A 21,030-nucleotide genomic window follows, 5' to 3' on the forward strand; every position below is an offset into this window, starting at 1 on the left:
CGATCCTGAAGGATCAGGGAGAATATTTTATAGGCAGTATTCAACACCGTAATACCCCTGTAGTTGTTGCAGTCCAACCTGTCTCCCTTCTTGTATATGGGGTAGATGATGCCGAGATTCCAATCACAAGGCATCGATTCGCTATCCCACACCTCAGTAACAATTTGATGAATCTCTTTTTCTAGTCGTGCACCTCCATTCTTGACCAGTTCGGCTGCAATTCCGTCGGTTCCGGGTGCCTTGTTATTTTTCAGCCGACGGATAGCCTTTCGTGTTTCTTCTATGCTAGGTGGCAGTAGCATGACATTATCTGCTAGTGGCGCTTCTAGCTGTCGCTAAACTGGTCATTGAGTAATTCATCAAAGTACTGAGCCCACCGCGAGAGGACCTCTGGCTGGTTACTGACCAGATCTCCATCCTTGTTGCGACAGCAGGTTACCTTAGGTACAACGTTGTTTCGGTGACCTGCTATCGCTTGGTAAAACTTTCGTGTCGGTCCGTACGCCTCTCTGGTTTGCTCGAGTTCCCGCATGTTTTGCTCTTCCAAAGCATGCTTCTTGGAGCGGTGAACTTGTTTCTCTTCGCGTGTGAGCCGTGAATATTCCTCTGCGCATGCCCGCGTTCTATGCCGTTGCTGCATTGCTCGGTATGCAGTATTCTTACGTTCGGTCACTAGTCTGCATTCATCGTCGAACCAGCCAGATTTGGTGTTGCCACGACTTGGTGGGAGTATATTTCTTGCACAGTTTATTATTTTTGTTTTTAGAGCGTTCCACCTCTCGCTCGTAGTTTCGTATCTGTCTTCTGGTAGTAGAGACTCGTCTAAAGCGGCTTTGAATTCCTGTTGGACAGTAATGTCCCTTAGAGAGTCCGTGTTGAGCCGAGGCTGCGTGTTTTCTCCGCCCCCATTGGCGCGGGGGCGGGCGATTCTACAACGTATCACTAAGCCAACCAAGTAGTGATCGGAATCGATATTGGCTCCTCGATAAGTTCTGACGTTTAACAGGCTCGACTGTCGTCGGCGGCTTATTAACACGTGGTCGATCTGGTTGAAGGATTCGCCATCCGGGTGCGCCCACGTCATTTTGTGGATGTCCCTCCGCGCAAATTTGGTACTTCCTACAACCAGATTGTTCGCTGCGGCGAACTGGACCAATCTACTACCATTATCGTTACTGTGCTCATGCAGACTGTGGCAGCCAGTGTATTGGCGGTACATTGGCTCCCTACCGACTTTTGCGTTGAAGTCCCCCAGGATGATTTTGAGGTCATGCCTGGGGCACGCATCTATAGTTCTAGCGAGGCGGCCGTAAAAAAGGTCCTTCTCCTCTTCCTCTTTATCTTCGGTAGGGGCGTGAACGTTTATGAGGCTTATATTAAAAATTTGCCTCGCATGCGCAGGGTGCATAGCCTATCGTTTATAGCCTTGAAATCTATGATTACGGATTTCAGCCGGGGACCTACGGCGAAACCCGTTCCGAGCACGTGGTGGCGGTCGTGGCAGCTGTAGTAAATTTCGTAGCATTGCTTACCACGCCTGTTGTGCACACCGTTCCCTAGCCACCGAATCTCTTGTAGAGCTACGAGGTCCATGCTCAGTGTGGCTAGGGCGTCATCAAGTTGTTTCAAGGCTCCGGCTTTGCTAAGAGTGCGTACGTTCCATGAGCCCATTTTTATCGTTGTCCGGGGGCATTGCGTTGGGTCGGTATCGTTAAGTCCGTTTCGTATCCTTCTGATGCTTTCTGTAGTCAGTTGTTACGTGAGACTGGGTGACTGGCCCTGCGCCCACGTGGCCGTTTTATTTTGCGTCGGGTTGCCCCCCCGACGTTCAGGCACCAGTTTCCCGGGATACCCACCCCCCTCCTGGTTCGCCATATGCCACCATCCGCCCAAGGGGTTGGATCTAGCCCGTGTACCCAAGCTAGGATATATGGAGGCACATGTTACCACTCTGCACGACGAGGACGTGTCGGAATAGGAGTTGGATGGGAGAGCCTATGTTATCCCTCGGAGGGCTTCGGATCCCATCCCATTACAGAGTAATGGGATGGGTATTGGTTTTAATTAGCAGGACCACCGCCCTCGCGAGTAGTGTTTCTTCGATAGATACAATCTTACGGTCTTTCTCCGCCGTGGTCTTCCGAGGACGTCCGGGTGACTTGCGCGTTTCGGTTGTCCGAAGCGCGTTTGCCACAAAAGTACGCGATCGTTTCATCACTAACTAGATCGTTTTGCGCTTAATGCCAGCAGCCGCCATTCGCTTAATGATATGGCGCTGATAATCGGTACAATGTTTACCTCGACCCATTGTTACTAAAATTCCTTGCTTGGACCGTCAAGAACGCACTGGTTAAAAACTTGGCCAGGGCTGATGCCGTGCACTGCCTGCGTTCTACTTTTTATACGCGATGAATCACATCATTGTCGAGCAGCGAAAAAAGCGTATGGATAAAAACTATCAATGAGTAAGCGAGCGAGCGTCTACCCATTCAAGTCGAGAACAGAATACTGCCGCGCTCATGAAACAAAACGCCCATTGAAAAGAACACCAGCGCGCTTGCTCAATGCACGCTCAAAGTTTCCCATGCACACCCGAGGTTCAACGCAGAGATGCACGCAGGCCTTTCAATGGCGTGCACTGGAGAAACACCTGTGAGGGAATGCCGATCTCATTGCAATTGTGCGCGTTTCCATTTCGCACCGCTGTCGCATTCACATTCATCAAACAGCACACCTGCGTTCTCGTCTGAGGAACAAGCGCTGCTGTCCATGCAAACCTTAGCTTTTATCCAAGTGTGAACGCACGCTGTTTCACATGATAACACACATTATCAGAATACAGACGCAATATGACATCAGGTCAAGCTATGTTTCTTCAGACACATACCCGCGCACTCGCACATACACGCACGGTGCGATGAAAAAAATGCCCTATCTTTTTGTCCGATACTGTACCATACGTTGTACCATACGTAATGGTACTGCCGTTGGCTGCGGTGGGCATTCCCTACAAACGAAGAGCGGGTAATTTTTTTCATGGTGTGCGTAAAAACCTAGAATCAAGCCGATGGAAGATTTCCTAGGCTTAAAAAAGGGGAGAGAATCGGTACCACGGTTCTCTCCCGCTCCCATGCGAAACACACCGTGCGCTCTCTCGGTTTCCGAGGTTCTTTGAAATGAACCGGTGCGCTCTCTCGGTTTCCGAGGTTCCGAGAACCGGTGCGCTCTTTCGGTTTCCGACCCTACAAACAACGAGCGGGATATTCCCAAGTAGCAGAGCCGAAGTTGTTGAGAGGTTTTTCTGTGAGCCAAAGCGAGAGGCCCTGTCTTCTCTCTCTAGATTTTGGACGGCAAACCGCCGCCCGTGCAGAGGTGTGTGCGTGTGACGAAAAATTATGGATGAAATACGGGGGAAGCGGGGTCTGAAGTTTTTCGTTCGTCACACACACATGCATTTACCAGCGGATATCGCTGGACCGAGTCTACCCATCTCTCTCGATCCACCATGATTTTTCTGCTATCGCGCTCATCCGGGTGTTAGGAATCCTCAGTCTGTCCAGAACTTTCGTTGTGGAAGGATGTACTGAAGTGAGGTGCGATTTCTTGTGCGACGTACTTTGCTCATTTACGTTTTGTGCCGTGTTCCTTCTTCCTCAGTTATGGAATGATTTATCCTAGCAAATTGTTGAGGTAAGTTTCTTGCTGTGTGCTTGTGCAGGTACATTCAACTAACCCTTGGTGTCTAAAAAGTCACAGGTGTGTGCGCTATTTATCAACGACTACCTGCTAGCCTCGTCAACAATCTTCAAAGTGAGCGACGGAAAGAAAACGTTTTCCAGTTTTAAAATATTAAGGTAAGTTTTGATCTAATCCTATGCGCTAAACTCTCCATAGTAATACATACTACATACATTCGTTATTGCTTCATTCAGCCCCCGGTGAGGACGTCATTACTTAACAGAAGCCGGTTCAACACGCGCAGCATGGATGGTACCACGAGCGCAGTAGGAGGAAGGAAGAACGAGAGGAGGAAGAACGGTAAATTTGGAAGGGGTAAGCGTTCTGCCGTCTACACAGCGGGAGTATCCCAAAACACATGTGGGAAGGGAGAGGGATATTATTCAATAAACAGCATGCGAATGTGTGCATAAAGCAAATGTGAACAGCCTCATCATTTCTATAAGCAATCCGAAAAAGGGGGTGGAGCAAACACATTGGTATGCGTGAGCGGCTGAAGAAACCAGAACGTTTAGATGTGTGAGTGACGGATGGTTCGGGCGCCTGTGGCGAAGCTCTCGACAAGCCTGCAAACGAGAGCTTTGTGGAGAGCTTTTTAGGGAGTTCAGATTACATAGGCCGCCGTCGGTTTTTGTGTCCTTGGGCACTTACGTACCCACTTGCAGTAGAAGAGTAAATGTGGTTTCACGCACACATAGACACATTCCACCCGAACGATCGCGTTCACACATACTAATGCATACTATCCCCTCTCACGCACACTTGTTTTGGATTGAAAAAAACCGGTTTATTTCGTTGTTGTAGTTTTTTTACTCTTCTGTTTATTGGCACCGCATGGAGTGGAGCTATGACGCTATCCTTATCTAACCCACTGATTTTACGGTTGCACTGCGTTTTGGTTTCTTCTTGGTGCTTTTGATGGTTTTTTACGCCACCCGCTGTTTTGTTGGTTTGAGGCTGTGAACGAAATAATAACAGAGAGCGTTAATCATTCTTGATAATCAGAAGTATTCTTGCACAGTGAAATCGAAAGTTGTTTATCTTAAATTAGACCAATTCGCTAAAATTACATGTGCTAAAATGGAGCCAACTAATTATCCTGTAAGTATCTACACAAAGTAAGCACGAGCGTTTAAAATAGACATTTTCTTAACAAGTTTTATTTTTGTTTACAGCATACCAAATTACAACAACCATCGACACTGAAATCCGCTGAAATGGTAAAATCGACCCTAACACGTTCTCAGCAAGGTGCGAAATTTCCTCCTGTGCGAGTGCTGTCCCCAGGAGCGGCCGGATTACGTGTAATGTTTTCCCACCCGGCGACACCGTTGTTATCGGAAGAAGTTGGAACATCTATTCAGACAAGTACGCGGCTTTCTCCAGTACGGGTTCTGTCAACGGTTACGATTCCACCCCCGCCAGCACCTTTGCCATCCGGAGGAGCTGGGCCATCGATGACAAAAACTGTGCCGTTTTCGCCCGTACGTGTTCTGTCCACAGTGACGATTCCCCCCCCGCTGGCACCTTTTTCATCCGGAGGAGCAGGATCGTCTACACAGACAGGTGCGCGGCTTACTCCAGTACAGGTTCAGTCAACGGTAACGATTCCACCCCCGCTGGCACCTTTATCACGAGGAGGAGCTGGATCGTCTACACAGACAGGTGCGCGGCTTACTCCAGTACAGGTTCAGTCAACGGTAACGATTCCACCCCCGCTGGCACCTTTATCACGAGGAGCGGCTGGACCATCGATGACAAAAACTGTGCCGTTTTCTCCTGTCCATGTAATGCCATCTAATGCGGCTGGACAATTGCGGCTAGTGTCCCCTTGCCCGTCGGCCAAGTTTGAGTTCGGAATAACAGGACAATCGCAAATGCAAACACCGATGCGTAACATTTCTGATGGATTTCATGAAATCGAATACATCACATCGCCACCACCATTGTTTTCTCCGTCACTTCCAATGCCGTCGAGGCCAGCAAGATCATCACCTAAAAAACCTGCGCAATGTACTGCAACAATGACTGTTTCATCTGGTACAAAATATGAATCAGAGAATAGTGATCTAGTTCCTGCAGCAAACACACCGATTCCGAAAACTATTAAAAAAATAGAAAGAGCTTCCTCAATTCGATCCGTAAACCAACCAACCAAAACCAAAAATGTTGCTGGACGATCTAACAAGCAACGTGCCAAACGGTCGCTAGGTGAAATCGAAGGTGTTACAAAGACATCATTATATTGCTTGTCACTTCCATTATTTTCATTAAAAGATCTCGGTCCACCACCAATGACAAATGTCCATTCTTTTATGAGCAACAATATCAAACCAGTTGATGTCAAAAGAACAAATGCTGCTCCTACGTCAACATACATCCATGCCATGGATTTACAATCACCGGAGAATGTTCAATCATGTGACATTTCAAATAAATCTGCCCCCACAGCAAAACCATTGCAAGGTGTGTTAGGAGAATTGTCGATGAAAAATATATCACCCACACAAGAAGTGTTACCTGATTTGGTTGATGATATGACGTTGGAAAACCATGAGCCGTCAGCACTGTTTCGAGCCTCTCCCGTAGAGCCTCTCCCTCGAATGTCAAACGAGACACGTGTCCTTGGAGATGTGGACAATCGGATGGTGTTACGTGAAGTGCGTGCCTTGCGGCAAAGATTTGAACATGCAGTTCAATCGGGATGCATCCGACCACCTATGCAGACAAACTCAGTTCCGAAAAATTTTCAATTCAATCCACTCAATACCAAAAAAGAACTGGAAGAATTCGATGTTCGTCTAGGGGACGATCAAACATATAAGCAAAACGTTTTAGCGTTTGTTTTACGTAAGGCTCGTGACAGTCGAATCAATTATATTTTACACCGCGCAATAGACACAATTTTCTCAAAACAATTATTTGCAAACTGTACCTGGAGTGGCAAGGGTTCAAAAAAATTCCTTTAAAAGATTTTCCAAACATGCTGAATCTTTTTAAAGAACTTGGTGATCTTCAAGATGAAGACCTTCAGCCGTATTTTACCAAAAAAAATCGCCATGAAAAGCGAAGGTTACATTTAAAAGGAAATAAGATGCCAGCTCCTCTTTATAAAATGGATAAGGAAAATGTATAATAAGTTAAGTCTCTTGTGCGAGTTAGTTTAGTTTTGTGTGAGTAAAAAATTGTGTTATGTAAATACTATTGCTAATAGCGTTACAGTATGGAGTACTGTTGTGTAAATATTAGGATTTAAAGGAAAAATGAATTTTGTAAATAAGACTAAAAGACATGTACGTATTTTATTTAACAGAAAGAAATCAATGATCTTTGACACTCTTGCTTTGGCCAAGTTGTGTTTATGGCCAAGTATGTTTCAAACTGATGAGTTAAATGGAGAAAGAATCTGCCCCCGTATGATTACCGGTCTTACATTCAGATAAATAATAATAATACAGAGTTCCGCATAGCGATTACTCCTTATTATTATTATTACGAGTACATCTACGAGCGAACAAGCAAATTCATATTTTAATTAATAAAATCTTGCATTACATTATCAAATATTAAACACTACCGTCGTAGACGATATACTATCAGCGATAAATTATGGGGGTAAGCATGAAGTTACTTTAATTTCGACATAGTATTTTATCAATAAATTTTAATTATTATTGTAAAAGTTACACACTTACTTTATGTATACATCAAGTTTGTTGGGCACATAGTGTATTTCGCGCTGTCCACAAACTGGTTATCTATTGATACACTTGTTTCCTTTCTTTATCTCGTTACGGTCCTCCCGTCCGGTGTCCGGCTGCTAGTATTAATCTGTTATCAAAACATTAAAAACAATGACAATGATACAGTAAAAGTTAGCGTGTTTGCTGTTAATAGATGTTTAAAAATGGATAACAATAATAAATTTGTTATGAACAATGTTTTATACGTGTTTTTTGCCGCTTTTAATACTTATATTTTATTTAATACAGTTTTTGCCAAAATAGATACAGAAAACTACTTACATGGCGGTGCCGGACTGATCTGCCAGTTTGCCGCATTATCGACACGTTTGCAGTTGGTGTATGGTATGGCTGGATTATCACAAATGGCACTGCTTCCTTTGATGCTTCCGTCGTCGTTCGGAGAACTTGTGCCATCAGATAATGTTTCTCAAACGTAACCAAACGTCCCATTCCCATCAATGTCTGTTTCACAACCTGAAAATAGAACTGTGAATAAAAAAAAACAGTTGATGGAGGACAATCGCAGAAGATTAATTCGAAACGCTTACCAAAAAAGTTTTTTGTCAAGTGCCGCTTCAATTTATAAACAGTGCGTCGATGCACATCGTGTATGCAGTTGATGAATCAGTAATTATCGAAGAAACGTGACATATCGATAGTATCGTAGGTAATAATGACGTGTCGTCAGCACCGCTCCCGGCTAAAGCTCCAGTGGAATTGCCTGCTTCTAAAGATGTGGACATTCGCACAGTACGCTTAATAAAGTCAATTAATTTGTAAAACATTCCGTTTAATCGAGGGCCATTGGCCCTCCAAAACAAGATAGTGGTCAAATGTTTCATGTCAATCCACTCAACTACGAGACTTTACTTGAAGAGTTCCTTGTTTTTTAGGAGTCGATTTACAGTTCCGTGATTATGTAAAGATATATTATTATGCGAAAAACAGATGACAGTCGAAAAGTGTTTGCTGAATGTACTTTGGGTGGTTGGGGGTTCAAAAGGATAAAATGCTTTAAGCAAATTATGTAATTATAAGAGTTTTTCAAAGACCAAGAATTTTGAAGAACAAGAGGTTAACTTTTTGCAAATTTACAAAGTGAACATAATATTAAATGCCAAACGCAAGGCATGAAGGGTGTAAAAATGTCTGCTCCTTATGCCAAAACTTTGAAATTAAAATAGAAGAAAGCAAAAGCTTGACAATAAATATACTAGTTGTAATGAATTAATAAGGACTGATTTAAACTTGAATTTATCATTTGCTTTATTTTAGAACGGCAAGGTCGTTATATTGAAGTATAATAATTCACGTGCTGTAAAAACCCGTAAAGAAGAAAAAAATATTTATTTTTTTATTTAAAAAACCGTAATGTGGAGAAATTTGAAATTAATATTTTTCCTCATATTTTTGTAATAAAGAAAACTTACCGTTGTTCAATTGCTGTCTACGTCGGGAAGCGTGTGTATCAAAGGTGTGAAAAAAGTGTCTCCACCTTCATTTAATGGTATGGCAACAAGTTTACAGAACACTTGTGATGGAGTAAGCTCGACTACGGTTCTTTCAATTTCATTTACGTTACATTCAAATGTGAACAGATATGTTGAAGAAAGCGGGAAGATGAAGGCTTCTTTCTTTCTGCCTATCAGCATTTTTCCGGTAATACGCACAGTAGAAGATACCTTCGCTGCCGAACAATATTGAATAACTTCTTTTTCTGTGGAAAGAAACCAACCATCTCTATTTCCTTTCTTCAATACATAATTGTTCATAAGAACTGTTATTTGAGTATCTGTGACTTCGATGTCATAAAAAAATTTCATTGGTTCTGGAGCAGTTAAATTGTCTAACTCGGACAGCCGGTTTATTACTTGCTCCAGATTTTTGTAACCACTTCTTAGCATGCGTGTCTTACCCTGAAGCGCATTTTCAAAATCGAATGCTGATGTTTCATGGAGAGGTCCAAGGTCCATAACTTCCTCTGTAACATGTAGCAAATTATGAACATTACTGCTCACGTACCCTTCCCCGTAAATTTTATCATAGTCGGCAACAAATTGTTCAAGCAAATATCCAGCGCTTGTCCATTGGTTTTTAAACGTTCTTGAGCAAAGGAATTTTGTAGCGCAATTGAAAAGCATATAGTGGTTGTATTCATTTTCGCTAACTCTGCCTCTCAAAACGACAGGAGCAGCATAATGTAGGAAAGAACTGTACTCAGAGCCTTTCCAAAACTTCAAATCGTCCAACTTGCGTAGTTTGCGATGGATCTCCGATGGCAAAACTATGCTTACCAAATGCAACGAAATTTGTTCAACCATTTCTGCAGTCCACTTTTCCGACCCCCACAATCCGTACACCTTCCCTTGCAAATGCCGGCGTTGTATACCTAAGTAGAAAAGATGCAGGTCATCATCCACCGGCATTTTTTTAACCAAATTGAATTTTTTTTAATTCCAGCAGTGGTGTTTTTCTTTTATGTGCTCCTTATAGACACCCGCACGGAAATCTTCGTCCGTCCTCGGAGCAGCACTGGTTGATGGAAAGCACGTTGTTCGTGATGATGGATGATAGTATCCAACTGCCGTGCATTTCAAGCAGCCATGATGCCCTACGTGTGACACCACACCTAGGAATAAAGTGTTAAAACAATTTTAAACAAGCTCCATTTTTTTCGTTACCTTTAAGAAATGCACGTGCTGGAGAATCAGCCAATTGCCAATTGCATATACTTCAATCTTCACCAGAGTAGGAGGAGAACCTGCAAGTACTCCATTGTCAATGATATGATTGACATCCTATACCAACGGACGAAGGTAATCCTCCAGTGAATCTGGCTTCTTTGTTCCACAAAATATTGCCACCGTCATAGGTTTTATGTGTGGCATTTTGTGTACTTTTGCCAAAATTGGCCAAAATGCCGTTCGGCTACTTTTGTGCAATGGCACTCCATCAATATTTAAGATAATTGGTAGTTTAGTGCCGGGTATTATCCTCTGTTTTCTAAAATAAAAATATATTACACATATCAACAAAACAATATACACAACGATTGGATGGTTTGCACTAGTGGTGGGAGCTCGGAATCGGACCTACCCGATTCCGATTCCGTGTTGGGAATCAATTCCGGAGCCGATTCCGATGCTGGAATCGATTCCGATTCCGGAGCCGATTCCGGAGCCGATTTCGGAGCCGATTCCGGAGTTGGCTCCGGAGCCGATTCCGGTGTTGACTCCGGAGCGAAATCAGTCCGGGAATCTCCATGCGAATGGATCTTTTACAAGTAATTTTGGATTTTTGCAGTTATCAATACGTAGTATGATTGAGCCCAAACGCCTTTTTTATGGCGATGCCGAAACTGACTCCGTTTGGTAGCCGATTCTAATTTATGAACCATTTCCGATTCGATAGCCGACATCGATTCCGGAACCGATTCCGGAGTCGATTCCGGAACCGATTCCGATTCCGGAGCCGATTCCGGAGTCGATTCCGGAACCGATTCCTATGCCGGAGCCGATTCCGGAATCATCTTTGGAGCCGATTCCGGAGTAGATTCCGATTCCGGAGCCGATTCCGGAATCGATTCCGGGAAACTGATTCCGGACCTACTATCCGGAATCGATTCCAGAAAACTGCGGAGCTAGCCGGAATCGATTCCGACAAAAACTTCATTTTTCCCATCACTAGTTTGCACCACTGCTATCCTTGGTGGCTGGTGTGGGAAATATTAGTTAAAATATACAGATATTGGATCTTTAAAAGATTCTCATCCAACCAAAAATTAAAAAAAGGAAAATGAAGCCTAACATATTGTGCCAGCCTTCTTTGGCGGTTTAAGCGTTGTGGCCCTGTAGGCGCCTGGCTGTGCTACTGATGGGCTAGCGTGTCTGTAACTCATAGCAGGATAGTCAGGCAGGATAGGACAGGAGTGGAGGGGAAGGGGGGACACAATCCACAAGGGGCTTTAACTCATGATGAGCATTTACAACAAAACCGATTTTGCCTCCTTAAGCAAGGATAAATTAAATAACATACTACATTATTATTACATATTCTCACCTGAATGCCTTTTCAAGACACGGTCCAAGGCCATTATACCAATACTGTCCCCCCGCAACGTTTAATATTTTTTTGGGCGCGGTACTTGTTTTCAACAACGTCCGTGCGTCCTTAGGGAGTAATAAATTAGCTCGCTCACGCATTATATGCAGCAACAAATTAACGGACGAGTGAGCCGCATTGGTCTTCAATGCCCAATATCTCAAACATTCTTCCAGGGAATGCGCGTGCAAATCAAACCCAGGGGTTTTTGATGTTTTGCCTGCACCTTCACCTTCCTCGTGACCATCCTCGTCATCATTCTCGTCACTAGAAATATCCAATGTGTCGCCCTCTACAACAGCTTCGAAAATGTTCGACACTTCGCATGGATCCTCCACAACAGCTTGCGGTTGTGGTTCAGTAGCTAAAATGTTTATAAATCCTTTTTTTACTAATCACGATTTCAGCCGTTGGTTACGCCTGATGTACCTTTTCGTAGATTTGAAATCTATGAGTTGTTTTTTTATTCGCAGATTAGTCAATTCTGCGAAAAGGTATCGGCACACCTTTAGTTTTATAAGCACATAATTTTACAAAACACTTACACATACATACACATCGAGGATAAAATGTTAAGCATTGTTTTTCTTTTACTTATTCACTTTAACTGCGTGACGATATTTGAATGTATTGTTACAAAAAACCTCACTTAGTAATTAATTTTTATCTTTTTAGTATGCTAAAACATACTACAGTATGCAGTCTCTGATTGAAGTTGGATTCTCTACCTACTATTGAAAATGTGCTTTTTAGTTAGCACGTTTTTCCATAACATAAATAAATGAGTTTTTTCTCGGCAGGCCATGAGGTTTTTGTGAAATTTGTTAAACGAATACAAACGCAACTGTCAGCTAACTATTGAGCGATCATCTAAAAAGCATGCCACCTAAAAACCGTTCAATTAGCATGGATTATTAACTGAAACATATTTTTCTTCCTCCTCTTATTGGCTTTACAATCTACGCGGTTATGCTCAGCGGGATAGTCAGTCCATGCTAAAGGTGAAGGTTCATGCGATGCTTGAACCCTTTCTCCTTGTTCTTTGCCAACACTATCTCAGTACGCAAAATGCATTTTAGTTAAAACAAAATATTGTTATAATCTGTCTTTGCCTCGGTATGACGGTCCATTCCAGCCTTGAACCCATGACGGGCATATTCTTGACTGGAAGGAGATAACGACTGCACTACGTTACCGCTTTTTTCTTCCGTTCCTCCCGAATAAAAAAAATGTTTTAAACACTACACTGTTTTGAACTGTTGTGCAATTAAAGATGCACTTATTTTTATTTCAGAATGCTTAACTATTTATTTTAATTTGCAAAAAAAAACACCATACATACCCGGACATTTCACTCTGATTTTAAATTGATAAACATATACACAACGTAAACACAACTATCGTTTGATGCTAACACAATATTGAATAAATATCCACATCAACTATCACTTGCACAACTGGGCATCACCACAAACAAGTGTTTCATTAAATACTACTTACCAATCTGCACATTACACCGGCTGGTTTCTGCTTCTTCTTCTAACTCTAATTGAGCAGAGCGCATTTGCATCTGGCGATAAAATTGCCCGGATTGCTTAGATGCCTCCAGAGACGCATCCATGTAGTCCATGTCTTCAATGTTTTCCATGTTATTGATGTTTTGCTGTATTAAACAAATGAAATTAAGTTAATTTTGTAATATTACATTACTGACACAAAACAAATTTACCTTGCTTCACTTGATAAAACCACCTTTACTTTTCACTTGAGTTTGCGCTTTAGAAATGGCTTCACGATTTTGACAGCACTTGATCAGATTTGAGGAGAAAAAAATGTATTGAGAGAACGCACAGCGCTGGCGTGATCGATTTGTGCGGTGAGAGAATTTTGCAAGTCCCAGATGAGCGCGATAGCAGAACAATCATGGTAGAACGAGAGAGATGGGTAGACTCGGTTCAACGCAATCCAACGGTAGATGCATGTGTGTGTGACCAACGAAAGATTTCGGACCCCGCTCCCCAACCCAAGTAGCAGAGCCGAAGTTTTTCAGAGATTTTTCTGTGTGCCAAAGCGAGAGGCCCTGTCTTCTCTCTCTAGATTTTGGACGGCAAACCGCCGCCCGTGTAGAGGTGTGTGCGTGTGACGAAAAATTATGGATGAAAAACGCGAGGAGCGGGGTCTGAAGTCTTTGGTTGGTCACACACACATGCATCTACCGTTGGATTGCGTTGAACCGAATCTACAGATCTCTCGATCCACCATGATTTTTCTGCTATCGCGCTCATCCGGGTGTTAGACATCCTCAGTCTGTCCAGAACTGTCCCTATGGAAGGATGTACTGAAGTAAGGTGTGGTTTCTTGTGCGACGTTCTTTGTTCATTTACGTTTTGTGCCGGGTTCCTTCTTGCTCAGTAATGGAATGATTTATCCTAGCAAATTGTTGAGGTAAGTTTCTGGCTGTGTGCTTGTGCAGGTACATTCAACTAACCCTTGGTGTCTAAAAAAGTCACAGGTGTGTGCGCTATTTATCAACGACTACCTGCTAGCCTCGTCAACAATCTTCGAAGTGAGCGACGGAAAGAAAACGTTTTCCAGTTTTAAAATATTAAGGTAAGTTTTGATCTAATCCTATGCGCTAAACTCTCCATAGTAATACATACTACTTACATTCATTATTGCTTCATTCAGCCCCCGGTGAGGACGTCATTACTTAACAGAAGCCGGTTCAACACGCGCAGCACGGATGGTACCACGAGCGCGGTAGGAGGAAGGAAGAACGAGAGGAGGAAGAACGGTAAATTTGGAAGGGGGTAAGCGTTCTGCCGTCTACACAGCGGGAGTATCCCAAAACACATGTGGGAAGGGAGAGGGATATTATTCAATAAACAGCATGCGAATGTGTGCATAAAGCAAATGTGAACAGCCTCATCATTTCTATAAGCAATCCGAAAAAGGGGGTGGAGCAAACACATTGGTATGCGTGAGCGGCTGAAGAAACCTGAACGTTTAGATGTGTGCGTGACGGATGGTTCGGGCGCCTGTGGCGAAGCTCTCGACAAGCCTGCAAAGGAGAGCTTTGTGGAGAGCTTTGTAGGGAGCTCAGATTACACAGGCCGCTGTCGGTTTTTGCGTCCTTGGGTCCTCGCGTTTTTCATCCATCGTTTTTCGTCACACGCACACACCTCTACACGCGCGGCGGTTTGCTGTCCAAAATCTAGAGAGAGAAGACAGGGCATCTCGCTTTGGCACACAGAAAAATCTCTGAAAAACTTCGGCTCTGCTACTTGGGTGTGTGTAAAAACCTAGAGTTAAGCGGAGAATCGGTGTGAAATACACGGAGGCGAGAGCGCGTTTCGACACAGTTTTGGCACTAACACAGTTACACATGTGGAAATGTGTGCGTTCATTTTCGGCCAGCTCGCTCAGTTTGATCTGCTCGCAGCGCTGTCCTGATGTCGGTGTCTCGCTTGCACTGCTGCACCGAAAGTTCCTCTGTGTGCTCTCGTTCTTGCTACCACACGAAATCGTCAGTACAGCTCAAGGATCGACAGCGAGCGGCCGTACGTGCGTCAGCCTAAGTCCTGGACGATTTTTTACAGTAATCAACGTGTGCAACAGGATCTACGCAGATATTCGACAACTTGCAACGTTTGCATCGATGAAGCGATCAATTTTATTTTAGTCAAATATTGTGTATCACCTTACGTAAATGTGTGAAATCGTGTAAAGTTAAAATGTAAATGTTTCAATAAAGTGATGAAAAAAAAATCTACGCGTGTTTGTGTTTTTGTTTAGCTTTAGATAACAAAAAAAACGCAGCGAGTGTGAGCGATCGCTGAACGAAAGAAACGCACACAGCGCAACACGAAAGAAACAAACACAAGCACACGAAAGGATGCGTGGGCGCGAGCATTGAGAGAGCGCACCGTGTATTTTATATGGGAGCGGGAGAGAACCGTGGTACCCGTTCCCGCCCCCTTTTTTAAGCCTAGGAAATCTTCCATCGGCTTAACTCTACCCTACTAGCAATGAGAATGAAAAAGTGTGCGACTTTCAGGCGAGGGGCATGTAGAAGCATGGGGAGACGGTTGGAAATTCGCGGAATTGCTCGGAGGCGCGAGCGTGTTTTGGTTTCTACGCAGTTTTTGCACTCACACAATTACACATGTGTGAATGTGTGCGTTCACTTTCAGCCTGCACGCTCAGTTTGGTTTTCTCGCAGCGGCATGCGGGTATCGGTGTCTCGCTCGCACTAGTGCAGCGAGTGTTCCTCTGTGCGCTCCCCTTCTTGCCACCACACGAAATCGTCAGTTCAGCTCAAGCGTTCGCCGTGAAAGGCTGCGCGCGTGTTAGCCTAAGTCCCGGGCGATCGAAGTTTCGCTAAGTGTTGAAGTGTTGTGCACATTGAAATGAAGCTGCGCTTATTTTTTATCATCTATCCTAAATGTGTGATTTGCGTTGCTTCATTTTAATATTTGTTTGCTGTATTGAACATCAACAACGGTATCCATGCAGTTAGGCGACTATTTTAAATACGACGATTTTTTTAAATAAATAATGTGTGTGATTTTGTGGCAAGATTGTGTGAAGCTATGTGTGAAAATGCCCCTTTATTTGCAATAAAAGTGATAAAATATAAACCAAGTTTGATGTGTTCAAGTTTTTGTTTTGATTCGGGTGCACCAAGTCCGAATGAAGGGAAGCGCACAGCGCGCTACGAAAGAAACGAGCGGGAGGGGGTGTCAGTCCAGCGCAGCGCAATTCGCTCGAATCAAGTGGGAGGGGGTACCAGTTCAGCGCAGCGCAAGCCGAAAGAAACGGGGAGGAAGGGGTATGAGGAAAATACGATGAAACAGCGCGAGCGAGCGTTCTTTACAGCGAGAGCGCCTCGTGTATTTTAAAGGCAAGCAAGAGAGCGCATTCTCTCCGTGGTAGCGCTCCATCCGCCATTTTTAATTTCGAGCCCAAAACAACGGACTTTGGATCCGATCTTGGGCCGGGCCCCCACCGCGTGTTTCTACCTACCCCTCGCCTGAAAATTTCGTTCTCTTTGTCTGTCGGGTAGGTTTTTACGCACACCATGAAAAAAATTACCCGCTCTTTGTTTGTAGGGTTGAGCTCGCTGAAAGAAGACACACACACATTCACAGACGGCTCGTCAAAGCACGGTATTTGTATTGGTGTTAGTGAAGCGCGCGTGTAAAACAGAATGCGAATTCTCATCGCAGCGCGTTTCTCCGTGCTTCCTCCCCAAGTAGCAGAGCCGAAGTTTTTCAGAGATTTTTCTGTGTGCCAAAGCGAGATGCCCTGTCTTCTCTCTCTAGATTTTGGACAGCAAACCGCTGCGCGTGTAGAGGTGTGTGCGTGTGACGAAAAACGATGGATGAAAAACGCGAGGAGCGGAGTCCGAAGTCTTTCATTGGTCTCACACACATGCATCTACCGTTGGATTGCGCTACACCGAGTCTACCCATCTCTCTCGATCTACCATGATGTTTTCTGCTATCCCGCTCATCCGGGAGTTAGGCATCCTCAGTCTACCCAGAACTTTCGTTGTGGAAGGATGTGCTGGAGTGATATGCGATTTCTTGTGTCCCCTACTTTCCTTGTTTACGTTTTGCGCAGTGTTGCTTCTTCTTCCGTGGTGGAATGATTTATCCTAGCTAACTTGTTGAGGTAAGTTTCTTGATCTCATATGTGCTTCAATGTACTAATTCGACTAATGCTTATCGTCTTCAAAGTTACAGGCATGCGCCATTCATCAACGCCTACCTGTTGGCATCATCAACAATCTTCAAAGTGGGTGACGGAAAGAAATTGTTTTCCAGTTTTAAAATATTAAGGTAAGTGTTGCTCTCATCATATACGTAAAACTATCCAAAGTAATACGTACTACATGCATTAATTATTGGTTCATTTTTATTGACAGCGTTCAGCACAACTCAGCCACAAAACAACGCACTGGATTGCGCTAAGAACCTGTCGAAACGCGCGCAGCCCCCGGGAGCGGTAGGAGAAAGGAAGAACGAGAAGAGGAAAAACTAAAGCCAGCGCGCAGCTCTGATGGTACCCGGACGCGGTAAGAAGAAAAAAGATCGAGAGGAGGAAGAACGGTAAATTTGGTAGGGGGAGACCGTTCTGCCGTCTCCACAGTGTGAGTATGCCAAAGCACGTGTTGGAAGGGAGAGAAAAAGTGTGGAATAAACCGCATGCGAATGTGTGCATACAGCAAAAATAAACATGTGTGCCTCATCATTTCTATAAGCAATCCGAAAAGGGGGTGGAGCAAACACATTGGTATGCGTGAGATGCAGAAGAAATCGGAGCGTTATAGTATGTGTGAACGCGATCGTTCGGGTCGAATGTGTCTATGTGTGCGTGAAACCACATTTACACTTCTACTGCAAGTGGGTACGTAAGTGGGGCCATATCCCAAGGACGCAAAAACCGACGGCGGCCTGTGTAATCTGAGCTCCCTACAGAGCTCTCCACAAAGCTCTCGTTTGCAGGCTTGTCGAGCTTCGCTTCGCCACAGGCGCCCGAACCATCCGTCACGCACACATCTAAACGTTCTGGTTTCTTCAGCCGCTCACGCATACCAATGTGTTTGCTCCACCCCCTTTTTCGAATTGCTTATAGAAATGATGAGGCTGTTCACATTTGCTTTATGCACACATTCGCATGCTGTTTATTGAATAATATCCCTCTCCCTTACCACATGTGTTTTGGCATACTCCCGCTGTGTAGACGGCAGAACGCTTTCCCCCTTCCAAATTTACCGTTCTTCCTCCTCTCGTTCTTCCTTCCTCCTACCGCGCTCGGGGTACCATCCGTGCTGCGCGTGTTCAGCTAAGCTTCAGTTTCGTGATGACGTCATGAACAGGAGCTGCGCGTGTTGAACCGGCTTCTGTTAAGTAATGACGTCCTCACCGGGGGCTGAATGAAGCAATAATGAATGTATGTAGTATGTGTTACTATGGAGAGTTTAGAGCAGAGGATTAGATCAAAACTTACCTTAATATTTTAAAACTGGAAAACGTTTTCTTTCCGTCGCTCACTTTGAAGATTGTTGACGAGGCTAGCAGGTAGTCAATGATAAATAGCGCACACACCTGTAACTTTTTAGACGCCAAGGGTTAGTTGAATGTACCTGCACAAGCACACAGCCAGAAACTTACCTCAAGAATTTGCTAGGATAAATCATTCCATAACTGAGGAAGAAGGAACACGGCACAAAACGTAAATGAGCAAAGTACGTCGCACAAGAAATCGCACCTCACTTCAGTACATCCTTCCACAACGAAAGTTCTGGACAGACTGAGGATTCCTAACACCCGGATGAGCGCGATAGCAGAAAAATCATGGTGGATCGAGAGAGATGGGTAGACTCGGTCCAGCGATATCCGCTGGTAAATGCATGTGTGTGTGATGAACGAAAGACTTCAAACCCCGCTTCCCCCGTATTTCATCCATAATTTTTCGTCACACGCACACACCTCTGCACGGGCGGCGGTTTGCCGTCCAAAATCTAGAGAGAGAAGACAGGGCCTCTCGCTTTAACACACAGCAAAATCTCTCAACAACTTCGGCTCTGCTACTTGGGATGTGTACGACACGATCCCATACAAAACTTCGGCTTTTGCGGACTGGGTCAAGCTCCCTCATATCCCTCGGCCTGAATCACTCAAAATTTGGAGTCTCATTGTTTGCGTGGTAGGATGTTGAGCTGGCTTGAGAAACCCTGTAATGTTTACAGGGTTTCCCAAGATTAATTGGTTGGTTCTCATCAATTTTTGGTGGGTTCCTATATTTTTTTGATGCGTTCCCACGATTTTTTGGCCATTTCCCAGAATTAAAAATTGATATCCAGTCCAAGGTGTAATAAATGACAAGGTGAAGTTGTTCAGAGCAAAATGACATTTCTCGACTTGACAATTCTCTTCCGGGGGCTCCGGAATAAAAATCGGGGAGGACTGGTGCGGGGTAATGAAATTTGTATGCAGAGAGTGACAGATGTCCGCCACAATGTCGCCCAGCAAAAGTGATAAAAATCAACCTTCTAAATACATTATCCTTGGAACGAACCAAAAATCTATGGGATACGACCAAAAATTCTTGGGAACGCACCAAAAAATCATGGGAACTGACCAATAAATCGTGGAAACCCTGTATTGGTATTTATTGTATTTTATGTGCATATTAAATTACCTTAGTTTTGAACACCAGTTCAAACAAATAGTTTAAAATGTAGTGGCTTGGTTTTTATGGTTCTTTAAGGCCGAAAATACACGGACCGGAATTTCGCGGCCGCGGAATTCCGCTTGCTGAAAAATGTATGGATATGACAGTTCGGGAAAGTTGCCGTTGACACTTTGTATATGGGTTTGACAGCAGGCGGAATTCCGTGGCAGCGGAATTCCGGTCCGTGTATTTTCGGCCTAAGATACTAGCCCAATTTTTCGACCAGTTAAGCTCAAAACTAGCCTCATCGATATTTAACCGTTCAAATTGACATACAGCGACAACGTTACGCTCGACGACGTCGCGCGCGACAAAAAGTAGCTCAAAATTTCACTCGGTGTAGATCAAAGTAGCTCATTTGACTCAGTCAACCAACTTGTTTTTTGTTTGAAAACACACAAAAATAGGTTAAAATGTGTTCAAATCTATTTTTTGCGTTTGGTATTAATCAGGCTTGTAAAAAAACTAGATAATTCGATTATTTAGGATGAAGCAAAATTGTCGCGCGCGACGAGTAGCTCTGTTTGCAAAATTGAGCTACTTTTTATCGCGCGCGACGTCGTCTCGCGCGACGTTGTCACTGTATGTCTATTTGGACGGTTATACGCGGATTCGGAGATACGCGGTTTTCTAAGTTTGACAATTCTTTGAGCAAATTGTACTGATTTGACACATCAATTGCAAATTGCCAAATAATTTCCGTTTTGATCGAATGTTCAAAACTATTTCAAAAGGTTTAAAACAGTTATATTTGTTGCGTATTGAATTCACTTTATTGAAAAAAGAATGTAATAATGAGGAGAATAAAAGAGTGGAAGTTCACGAGCCAACGATGCTGATTGATCTAGAGCTCTTTTAGTTGATGCCAGGTCGGGGTGCATCCGGACGGCATCCAGGTTGTGTCACGTCAGGAGCGATGACAATCATCACCGCTCATACGTAGGGTATTCCATATACAACAATATTCAGTCAGAATCATATCAAATAATTCATAAAGTGACTAAAACCGCCCACTACTTGCAAAATTACACGAAAATTTTTGATATTTTAGCTGGAAATCACGAGATTGGACTTAGGCGGAAATTCGAGATACGCGGTATTTTGCGGCCGTTTTCGGTCCCCATTAACCGTGTATCTCGGGGACCGCCTGTATATGTATTGATGGATTTTTTACGTTTTGCATGGTCAATATTTGGTGGAGATC

The 21,030-nt window shown here is 43.9% G+C and overlaps 1 protein-coding gene and 4 long non-coding RNA genes across 6 annotated transcripts; 3 read left to right on the forward strand and 2 right to left on the reverse strand.

The window, feature by feature from the left end:
- Positions 1–3,147: 3,147 nt before the first annotated feature.
- On the forward strand, positions 3,148–4,049 carry LOC120894892. Its single transcript, XR_005738257.1, has 3 exons — positions 3,148–3,690; positions 3,757–3,854; positions 3,933–4,049. It is a non-coding gene; the product is annotated as an uncharacterized LOC120894892 (long non-coding RNA).
- Positions 4,050–4,544: 495 nt separating this feature from the next.
- LOC120897904 lies at positions 4,545–9,928 on the reverse strand. The gene is made up of 4 exons (XM_040303091.1): positions 8,033–9,928; positions 7,764–7,970; positions 7,434–7,569; positions 4,545–4,695 (listed from the first exon to the last, which is right to left on the reverse strand). The coding sequence occupies exon 1, from the start codon at positions 9,908–9,910 to the stop codon at positions 8,921–8,923; it is 990 nt and encodes a 329-aa protein (XP_040159025.1). The 5' UTR covers positions 9,911–9,928; the 3' UTR covers positions 4,545–4,695; positions 7,434–7,569; positions 7,764–7,970; positions 8,033–8,920.
- Positions 9,929–13,854: 3,926 nt separating this feature from the next.
- On the forward strand, positions 13,855–14,499 carry LOC120901227. The gene is made up of 3 exons (XR_005739283.1): positions 13,855–14,030; positions 14,098–14,195; positions 14,274–14,499. It is a non-coding gene; the product is annotated as an uncharacterized LOC120901227 (long non-coding RNA).
- A 2,631-nt stretch (positions 14,500–17,130) lies between these two features.
- LOC120901200 lies at positions 17,131–17,824 on the forward strand. Of its 2 annotated transcripts, none has more exons than XR_005739278.1 (3): positions 17,131–17,261; positions 17,327–17,428; positions 17,515–17,824. It is a non-coding gene; the product is annotated as an uncharacterized LOC120901200 (long non-coding RNA). The 2 variants fall into 2 exon arrangements; XR_005739279.1 differs by having other exon boundaries at positions 17,142–17,261; positions 17,333–17,428.
- Positions 17,825–18,438: 614 nt separating this feature from the next.
- LOC120901234 lies at positions 18,439–19,262 on the reverse strand. Its single transcript, XR_005739284.1, has 3 exons — positions 18,764–19,262; positions 18,600–18,697; positions 18,439–18,521 (listed from the first exon to the last, which is right to left on the reverse strand). It is a non-coding gene; the product is annotated as an uncharacterized LOC120901234 (long non-coding RNA).
- Between the last annotated feature and the right edge of the window lie 1,768 nt (positions 19,263–21,030).

The sequence above is a fragment of the Anopheles arabiensis genome, chromosome 2 (genome assembly GCF_016920715.1).
Source record: "Anopheles arabiensis isolate DONGOLA chromosome 2, AaraD3, whole genome shotgun sequence".
Lineage (NCBI taxonomy): Eukaryota > Metazoa > Arthropoda > Insecta > Diptera > Culicidae > Anopheles > Anopheles arabiensis.

Excerpts from the sequence above, each read along its gene's own strand:
- LOC120897904 (XM_040303091.1), bottom strand. The coding sequence starts at position 9,910 with ATGCCGGTGGATGATGACCTGCATCTTTTCTACTTAGGTATACAACGC.